Source organism: Anarrhichthys ocellatus, unplaced genomic scaffold (genome assembly GCF_004355925.1).
Source record: "Anarrhichthys ocellatus isolate YVR2014 unplaced genomic scaffold, GSC_Weel_1.0 scaffold5, whole genome shotgun sequence".
Classification (NCBI taxonomy): Eukaryota; Metazoa; Chordata; class Actinopteri; order Perciformes; family Anarhichadidae; genus Anarrhichthys; species Anarrhichthys ocellatus.
The window spans coordinates 10,545,803-10,555,842 of NW_022280035.1; the positions used below are offsets into that span (position 1 = coordinate 10,545,803).

Below are 10,040 nucleotides of genomic sequence, written 5' to 3' on the forward strand. Positions count from 1 at the left end.
AAGCAGCATGTCTTTGTTAAGGACGCGGCAGTTTTGTTTTCACGGCAGCTTAAGAAAAGTCTTGATGCATAGAGCATTTTTCAAATCTAACCCCAAAATCAGTTTTACAACAGCTGCAAATGGGACAGTGGAACATCAGTCACTGTAAAGGACATGCACAATGCAGAAATTTCAAAATTAATGATGGACCGTAACCAAAGCTGGTTTCATGGCACTACGGCTGGCATCATTTATCACTTCAAAGATCCACTTAATGCATTGCTCCAGTCTGGTCAAAGCTCAGAGTTTAACAAAAAATACTTGTAAGGATTTTTGGCTTTGCAGATCTTCCCCCCTGAAAACAGATCAACTGAGGTTAAGTGAGTAAAAAAGGAAATAATGACTTTAGTTGCTCACTAGGAGCCACCCAATGTGAGAAAAACCGGCTAATTTAATGTTGAAATGGAAGTAGACTGTTCTCCCTTGCAGTGGGGCCCTTAAGGGGGGGGGGGGGGGGCTTTCCATGACCCTTGGGGATCCCCCTTGACCCCATCTACAGAATTACTGCACTCCAGTGTGTGGATCCTCGTGGCTTTCAGTGTCTGTAAGGAGAATGTAGTGAGGAACCAGAGGTAAAGTTCCTATTGGGCCACGGCACCATTAACACCATAAATCACCCTGCATATACAAGAATCTCAGGAATTCAACACTGTCTGCTTCTTCTTCTTCACAACCCCCTCTTTCTCTCTTTGTACACGCACATATTTGAAGAGAAGAACTTTCTCTTGCTTCGTCTTTTTCTCTCACTTGCCTTTAATAGTTTTCTCTTAAATTACCTGGCTGTCACCACGTCTTTGATACATATGTGGTGTGGTGGATTTTATTTGATTCAAAATGTCCACAGTTATAGCTGTTATAAAGCTGCCCTGACAACTACTAAGACCTGCTGAAATTGGTGTCAAATGTTTACCAAATGACAGCTGATCCACTAACTGATTAACTGATGAATTGGGGGCAGGAAGTCATTCCATCCAAGAGGACCAGGGGATCAGCTTCCTCATAGCTGTCAGTAGTCCTCTGTGACAGCTCATTTACAGTACAGCCATTGATGTAAAACTGTCAGCATGTCCAAAAAAAACGTGTGAAGCTGTGTTAGGAACATTGATACCCCGGCTCACATTATCAAGTGTAAGAGGAGGTTCACTCCTTCGTCGTGAAAGTTGCTGTCTATGTTTGATGTGTGAAACTGTGGAGACCCAAGAGAACCCGTGACCCACTTCTGACAAATAACAGCAAAATTCCCTGTGGGAGTAATTTAGCTCAGTGAGAGGAATATTCTGAAATCAAAAATATCAAGAGGAAAACAATGTTTCAATGACATCATTTACACTTGAGAACTTGTCACAATGACACAGTGGATGCTGTTAAAAAAACAAAGTCTATTCATTTATTTTTAAGATAATAAGTTGTCATTCGTGATTGAACCTCACTTGTCTGTTGTGGCCTATGTGCTGCTGGAAGGGCGTAGAAGCTACACAACTAACATACCTCCTGAGAAGGAGGCCAGCCCCAACTTGCAGCACTCCAATTTGGCTATTGAAAAGGGAAGGAGGAGGCAAGAGATCTTGTCATGGTGCCCAGTGGGTTCAGAGCTTGTGGTTGGAGTGCTGGAAAAACTGCCTTGTCTCAGTGATTAATGGTGGGGAACTCGGAGGCAGGAGCGAGGGAAAGGCTTATGTGGCAAGATCGTGTAACTTGAATGCACAATACTGTCGAGTTTTCAATGAATCTAAAGCCTTAATTTGATTACTTTCCGTTTTTTTTTTTCCCTTTGAGATTTGAATCCTTAATTATGAAATACTGCTGGAAAAAAATGTAACTCTAATCAGCGATGAATAAGGTAAACATTGCACAAGGGCTATGGTTTTCTCGAATGCATTTATTAAGTGTGTACAGTATATGACATCTCAATTAATCAAGAACCGTATCAAAGACTTGCCGTATCCTTCAATGGATTTAACAAAAATATAACATCATTGGATATGAACATTATTCTGCGCATTTCACAGTTAAAACATTTTACACAAATTGCCTGTTATTTACAGTAGATAATGAAAAAGAGCCCAAATGTAACACTTAGAAAATATGATAACCACTTAGCTATTATTTGACAAAAGAGGGAAACAGAAAAATCACTCATAACATGATTCCCACATGCATTAAACATGCAACGACATTATAAATGTAACAGCCACAAAATCACAGCAAAACTTGTAGTAATTAATGGCTTGAATGTGTTGTGCATGCAGCGTGAGTACAATATGAGCAGCAAGTTTGACCTGCAGTCTGCAGTCACTGTGCCTGAGAAACACAAATGATACTGCTGTCGCTCTCCTTTAATTAAGATATGTTCATATAGTTTAATTAAAATGTTTCATGAATGGTGTGTTAAGGGGATTTCAACCCAGGGATGCTAATAAGACATCCACCAGTCTTTCATAAGTGAAAGTGGATGTATCATTGAGATTTTGATGAGCACAGGAGGGATGGCCATTATGGGGCCCTAGGGCCAGTTTGAAATGCCAGCATGGTGATGACTATCTGCACCCGTACAGGAGGACAGAGGACCATTTGCAACAGATGGAATTATGCAGCTCAGATGGGGCAGGTCTGCGGGGTGATTACACTGACCACTGCTGGTATCACTGTGAGAGCCAAAGAGAGAGGAGGACAGAGGAGCGTAATCCATGAAGTGCAGCTCTGAGGAGGAAGTTCTAACAGCACATTCACCCTGAAAGCTCAGCTGGTCCGCACATGAGCTCAAGCTGAGGGAAGGGTTATAGGGAGACCACTGGGAAGACCCTGCCACCTTTCCATGCCTCTGCTCTTTTTTGTACCTCATCCTGCGGTTCTGAAACCAAATCTTGACCTGGCGATCGGTGAGATGCAGCCCGGCTGCCATCTCCAGCCGCCGAGGACGACACAGGTAAGGGCTGAAGTGAAACTCCTTCTCCAGCTCCAGCAGCTGGCTTTTGGTGAAGGCCGTTCTCTCCCTCCTGACACAGAGCCTTCCTCTGCCTGACAGATCCGCCGCCACACCACCGCTGACTGATGCAGGAGGAAGCACATAAAGAAGAGAGGGCGTTAAGAGCAAGTGCCACATTTCTAACAGGTCTATCCTGAAATGTATACCCTCCATGGACTTCAAGTGCCAGTGAGAACCATGTTAATCCTCAGCCAATCAACCTGGGACAAACTAGGGCCCTCAGCTCTTCCTTGTATTCAGTCATGCTTGAGACACTATACAAGACTGGCTGTCTACTGTGTCATGTGTTCAGGGAAAGTTACCTCCCGAAGAAACAGTCTGGGGGAAACATCTGACGCCACTACGGCTGCCTGACAGGCCACATTAATCACAGCTACGCACGGAAGCAGACCTGTCAAATCCCCATCTCAGTCACTTAAAAGGTACCTTGGGACCACCACTGAAAATAACCACCATTAGAGATTCAATTTGACATGTATATGAACGATACCCGGGCCCTGTTGATAACAACATAACACACAGGGGTTAATGTATACCTAATAGGCCTAATAATAATGAGAAAAGTGCTCTCCTCAACACCAGACTGGCAGACTAAAGCTTCCTTGTTGATTGTAGTGTCAAGATCATGATGTTTATCTATTTTTGTAAAAAAAAAATTTTTAAAGCATGTTGGTAAATAATATAAACAATACAAATGTGTATTTGTTGTCATTTACTCTAGTTTTATATATTTAATATTGTCATTTTCTATTTCTGTAATTCTCTTTTTTTGCAAAACGTACTGAGACAATATGACTTACACTCAAAACAAAGGTACTTAATGATTGTTATAAGAAACAACGGATCATAAAGTGATGATCTTTGCTGATTAGGATGCATTTATTGAAAAGAAGATCCTTAGTTCCAAATGTGTAGTTCTGTGCCACCTACTCACTGTAGCTTTTGAACATTATTGCCAACAGCAACCCAGAAGAGCAAAGAACTATAGCAAGACAATGACATTTAAAAATGAAGCAGGTGACACAGTATTATATCAACTATAGTGAGACTTTTGCTTGCACTGTTTGTAAATTTGTAAAAGATTAGGGGGCTGACTGTGTCTTCAGTTGCAACATGTGTCTGAAAAAGCTATAACAGTCTAACAGCTATAAGGTCAGATATCAGTTATATATTCAATGCACAAATGAGGGAAATGCTTATTAAATTTGGATTCATGGAATCACCCTGTCACTGCACCTGAAGATTGTGCACTCACTTATAGCTTTCAAGCATTAAAAAGTAAATGACAATAAACAAATCCAGTTACCAGATTGCTCAGAGTCAGTTGTCCGTGGATTCATCCAGGGAAAAATTACTCCTGAGCGGCAGATGGTGAGTAGACTGCAGCTCCTGCTCTTGATGTCCATCTTGCCCTTGGCATGGCAGTGAACCAGAGGCTCCAGTGGGCACTGAAGCTGTTCACCTGGGTTCAACCTGGAACTGACATGAGCAGAGGAGGTCATGTTTTGCTGATTAACTTCAGCTTCTTGGCCTCCACCTCCTCCTTCTTCATTGTATCCCGCGCTTAGTTTTGGCACTTGTCCAGAGCTCATAGCAAAACTGTTGCCATGCAGCTGCAGTGGGAGGGCAGACTGTTGGGGGTCCATGGACCCAGCTCATCAAACTGTCTCAAATAAAACCAGGAATCCCTCAACAGTAGTAAAGACGATATGACTTCTGTCTGTCTAATATCCGATCACAATTAACCTGAATATATAAAGCCATGCAGGGAAGAGCACTTGAAATAACCATGTGGAACATTTGAATAATATTTACCAGAAGGGTGCCGTAGTCACGTGTGGTCGTCCTCCAATAGCAGAGCCCTGGAGTTGCAAAGTAATCCGCTGGCAACTTGGGGCGAGCGAAGAAGCTTCTGTGATATTTCTTCAGACAACATTTCTATGAGCATCCTGCGTTCCTTTATCTATAAAAACACAAAACGGAATATGAGTAGACGCCAACAACTGTGTCACAAGTGTGAGAGAGAAAGAGGGAGATGTGTTTATGCGGTGAGAGAGAAACAATGGCAGAGAGAGGGGGGGGAGACTACACTGTGTGGAGAGGGACGTCTCATCACAAACGGAGTGTTGATTTCTTGTAATATTGTCAATCTTTTGACAGGACGCGATTGTTAGAAGGACCCGCCCATTGCAGCTGCACATCCTGATCTTTAAGTGGTAGGTTTGACCAGATACAACGTGAGGACTTCCTGTTAAATTATGTCTATGAGCTAGAATAATATACTGGATAGCAACGCATCATCGACCACAACTCATTATTTCGCTTCAGCTGTTTTTTTTTTTTAGATGTAAAACGCCTAAAAATAAATGGATTTCGGGGTGTATTTTTCTACAATTAAACATAATGAGAAATATGTTTCCCCCTTATTTCCATGATATTAGCTGCTCTATATGGGCACTCTGCAATAAGCCTGTTTGTTGCTTGTAAAATGAATTATTCCGATTATTTTGGATAATTTGATTTGCAACTCATTTAACTGGCCAGTATAAATCGGCGGGCTTTTCCTTTAAATAACAGCATATGCTTATAACTGTCGGAGTGGAAGTATAGCTTTGGCTTAATAGGATTCACGGGGAGTGGTCAAACAAAGGCTTGACAGTCATTGCCACACAAAGACAAAGGAGGCAATCATTAGAGATTTTTTTCAGCGCATTTGCATTAAGCAGGCGTCACTGTACAGTATCAAGTGTCCCTGTATGGGCTCTGTAAGGCAACGGACAAACACTGCGGACGTTTTGGATGGTGGACGCAAAGATGGACAAAAGAGTAGGGGGAGATATTCTGCAACGCCTGTTTAGAGTTACAACAAAGAGCATACAAAACACAAGGACCATTGAAATATAGTTATGAAGGTGCAAGGCACTTAAACAAAATGTGAATTTTGCAACTTCATTTAAAAAACCCATAATAAATAAGTTGGGGGAAATTATTTGGGCTAAATGCTACATCAAGTGTAGCCAAACTGAGTTACCTTTTGGAAGAAAAGAAAACTCATAAAACATGATTGCTTAATTTCCACAAGGCACAATGTAAAGTGGATAAATAACTAGAATAATAAAGCCATCACAATTATTAAATAAAAAATAGTGCACCCAAAAGCATCTTCCAAAACGAGAGTTTTCCGCATATTCTGTGTATCAATCTAAGTTGAAGCAGGCTTTAGATATAAGTTCCTTCTGGTGTTTCACCACAACAAAGCTGTCGAGAAAACCCTCTTTAGATGTCTCTCAGCGGTGATGGATTATGCACTCAGGGTTGCATAGCTTGGAAGAAGAGGAGCCTTCCCCCTTTTCTGTTTCACCCCTGCTTTGGCTGCCACCATCACTGAGGTTTTACCTGGTTACGTCCTTGGATTCTTTTGTTTTTCTTTTGAATTTCCAAGGAAACAATACAACTATCGTCCCATACACTATGTTTTATTATTGGTAACCATGATCCACATCAAAACGACTGTTACATGATCATAATTCAATTTTGACTGTAATTTTCAACCGAAAACGGCGTTAATCTTCTCAGCCTGTCCATTAAAATTGCAGTTAAGGGCTAAATGTCCCCTCAGTTAATCTCATTATTGGCTGAAGGTAGCCCATCAGAGCAAAATAAATAGAAATTTAAATATATTGGCATCTGCTTGTATCTCGTTAAATCCACCAATAATGCAATAACAATAGTAGTAGGTATTACCTTTATTATTATTATTTAGTAGTAGTAGTATCAGGCGAATTAAGTAGTATACATCAGCACTGACTGAAATGGGGGAAAGTAATTAAATTCGTTTTGTTTTCCTTACCCCACACCCTTGAACACACTCTCTGAATTGGAGATAGGATCTATGATATACTAGCTCAGCAAGACCATAATTTAGCTCCTCCGCGCCTCCACTACAATTCTCCGTGAACTCTGTTTGAACCGCCTCAGTGGCAATAAATCATTTTTCTCTCTCACACAAAAGCGCGCCGGTCGCTCTGGGTGTCAACCCTTTTACAATTCCTCCTTACCTTCTGCGCTCTCTCGCCTGCTGACACAAACAACCGAGCAAATCGTCTATAAACTTTTATTTTTCATACCAATAACTTACAACGGTATTGGGGAATGGGGAGTAGGCCTATCTGCAACCGCGCACACACGGGGGAATCTGCAGAATACAATTCTTGTATTTATTTTATTATATTTTCCACATAAATTATATATTCCTTACACTCAAAAAACATAATTGTTTTTCAGAGCTCAACAAATGCACGGATAAGTTAATGTATTTCCAGGGGACAGAGCTGGGCAGATAAGAGGAGACTGAGAGAGAGAGCTGGGGAGAAGACGTTAATGGGCAGAGGATGCTGTCGGTTAAAACGGTGCATACAAATGGCGCTGTCTTGGCAGAGCAAGGAGAAGATTTATGGGCCCGGTGCCCTATATTGCTGTAAACAATGCAGAGTGAAATGAAAGGACTAGAGTTTGCAGACTGCACTTCATAAGTGGGGAAAAGACACACATTGTCAATTTCCAAAACAAGTCCTGACTTTTGCATAAACCATGTGCATTAACATGGAGTATTAATTTGGGCCTGTTTAAAGCACAGCTCACTGTAAATTCTGGCCTGTCTGTGGAGAGTGCACATAAATCCTGTCGTTCTGAGCCAATGGATATCTGAAAGTGTCACATTTGGAAATTACTTTTTTTTTTACTCTGGCGAAATATGCGTCTTCATCAGAATATCTTTAAAAGTATAAAAAACAAATATGTTTGCTATATTTCCCTGTGAAATCTGATAAGTGTTAACAGCTTGTGTGTGTATTAACAATTAAAGCCATTTTGTTTTTCTTCGCAACTAATGATAATTGACCTGTTTTACTGTTTAAAGCAAACCTTTAACATCATCATAATAGGCTTCAATATATAACAATACATTTTTTTCATCAAATCGATTAATCTGGACGTGAAGGCAGGTTTTACATTTTGGTAGTGAGGTGACCCTTTTGCACATCCAGATGATGTATTTTGCCTTTAACATTCAATTGCCGGTAACATTCCAAATGCTGCAGCAGCTGTCCTCAAAGTATGAGACTACTGCAGTAGAAAAGCAACTAGTGGTCCCACAAATACACCAGAGAATCATTTTCACAGAGCAAATCAAATAAAAAGCACATTTGCACTTAACCTATACATAATTGTGGATCTATAGTCTCAGGATCCCAAATTCAGATCACTTTTGCTAATGAAAAGTGAATAACATAATCATAACTCAATCTAGTGACTGTCTGGGCCCCCGGTGACACCTTGAACTGAGGGAAAATGACTGTAATTTCTATGGTCTTCAACGATGCAGCAAATAGGCTAATGAAAAATTTCTCAGCGAGGCATTATGATGACATAAAGTGTTACTGGCAAGTTTACCCATGGCCATCATGTCCTGTGTGATGTGATGTTGGAGTCTACAGCGTGATATCAGTGTTGATCCAAGCTGCTTTGTCGTCCCCCTGCTTGAAATGTTTGCCAGCACTGACAGTAAATCATTTAACATGTCTGATGGAGTTTTAAAATCTAGTTTTATGTAAATGTGTTTAACTCAACAGACACACACACACACACACACACACACACACACACACACACACACACACACACACACACACACACACACACACAGGGACCAAAAAAAAAAAAGACATGGTGCATCTGCTCCCAAGAGTGAACGGATGGGCGAGAGATTTACGGATTTATGACACACCCACTGCTGGTCACTGCGAGAGAGCCTCTCTGTCCCTGGAAAATAGCAGCATGACCCCTGTTTCAACTCTCAGCTTTTATGCAACTGCCATGGCCTCCGTTTAAACACACTACGCCATAACAATACACCTTTCATCACAAACCAAAGTGGTTGAAGAAGACACACCTGAGACGAGTGGAAAAAACCGTTTTGCAGCCTACTTAGACAATAAAAACAGGTAATAAACCACTACACCGACACAACAGCTGATCATTTTGGTTTCGTATTTGCCTCTTGTTAAAACACTTCGATGGCTGTTTATGTAAAGTTTGTATCCACCGAGAGAGAGAGATAGAGAGAGAGAGATAGAGAGACGCCTGAAGTGCTCATAAATCACATGGAGCCTGCAGCAGTGCAATGTGAGCTGAAAATCATGTGTGATTCAACAGTTTCGAGTCAGAAAAGAAAGCAGTTAGGGCTGAGTAAGTGTTGGGGAATTTAAACACTGAAAATACATGAAATAATAACTATATTCTTTTAGTTTAAAAAAGAAGAAGATTCAACTGAGAGCAAAGGACTGATTTAAAATAATTCGCTGGAGGAAGATTAAAATCAATGAGCGATTATTTGAAACTTTAGAGTGGCTCTTATTCATAAAAAGGACAACAGATGAAGCTACCTCACGGATATTAAGTTGTTTTTTAGTCATGTTGATCTTTTAAAAGGTAAGACTTTGAAGTTAACAGATGTAAGGAATGATTTGCTTGCTTATTATGTGTAAAGTATAATATGAAATTATGACAAATATCTGTGTAAATATTAAAAAAGTAATGTTGATGTCATTGCCCATTAGTCCAAAGTTTAATAACAAAACGCCAGGAAAGACTTATTTATGACTGATAAACGAAAGAGCTTTTGTTTAAACAGTCATTCTAAACACCACATTGTTTGTTCTCTTAATAAATCTAGCAGGGCCTTATATGGCTGTGTTAATTGTTTTTTTGGCACAGCTCATTCAACGAAAGGTCCAGACAGAAAATCTCAGCGAATTATACTTCATGTTATTACTTTACACAAATCTTCAATTAGAAGAGCTCAAACAGAAAGCGACATCCCGTCATTGTTCAGGTTGTGGTTTGAGCTCCACCTGTAGCCTCGGACACAAGAGGAGGAGGAGCATGCTGAATTATCATACAGGCTATAAATAAGAGACACTCTGATTAGTTGCTTTGGGTTTTAGTGTCAGCTGTT

The 10,040-nt window shown here is 40.5% G+C and overlaps 1 protein-coding gene across 1 annotated transcript; it reads right to left on the reverse strand.

The window, feature by feature from the left end:
* Positions 1 to 1,913: 1,913 nt before the first annotated feature.
* Positions 1,914 to 4,814, reverse strand: LOC116382003 (homeobox protein Hox-C3a-like). The gene is made up of 2 exons (XM_031844640.1): positions 4,332 to 4,814; positions 1,914 to 3,087 (listed from the first exon to the last, which is right to left on the reverse strand). The coding sequence occupies exons 1-2, from the start codon at positions 4,669 to 4,671 to the stop codon at positions 2,543 to 2,545; spliced, it is 885 nt and encodes a 294-aa protein (XP_031700500.1). The 5' UTR covers positions 4,672 to 4,814; the 3' UTR covers positions 1,914 to 2,542.
* Positions 4,815 to 10,040: the final 5,226 nt, after the last annotated feature.

What these genes read in the sequence shown, in the direction of transcription:
- LOC116382003 (XM_031844640.1), bottom strand. Translation starts at nt 4,671, where the DNA reads ATGGACCCCCAACAGTCTGCCCTCCCACTGCAGCTGCATGGCAACAGT. An exon ending in AACTGACTCTGAGCAATCTG is followed by an intron (nt 3,088 to 4,331) that starts GTAACTGGATTT and finishes CTCCTGCATCAG; the next exon opens with TCAGCGGTGGTGTGGCGGCG.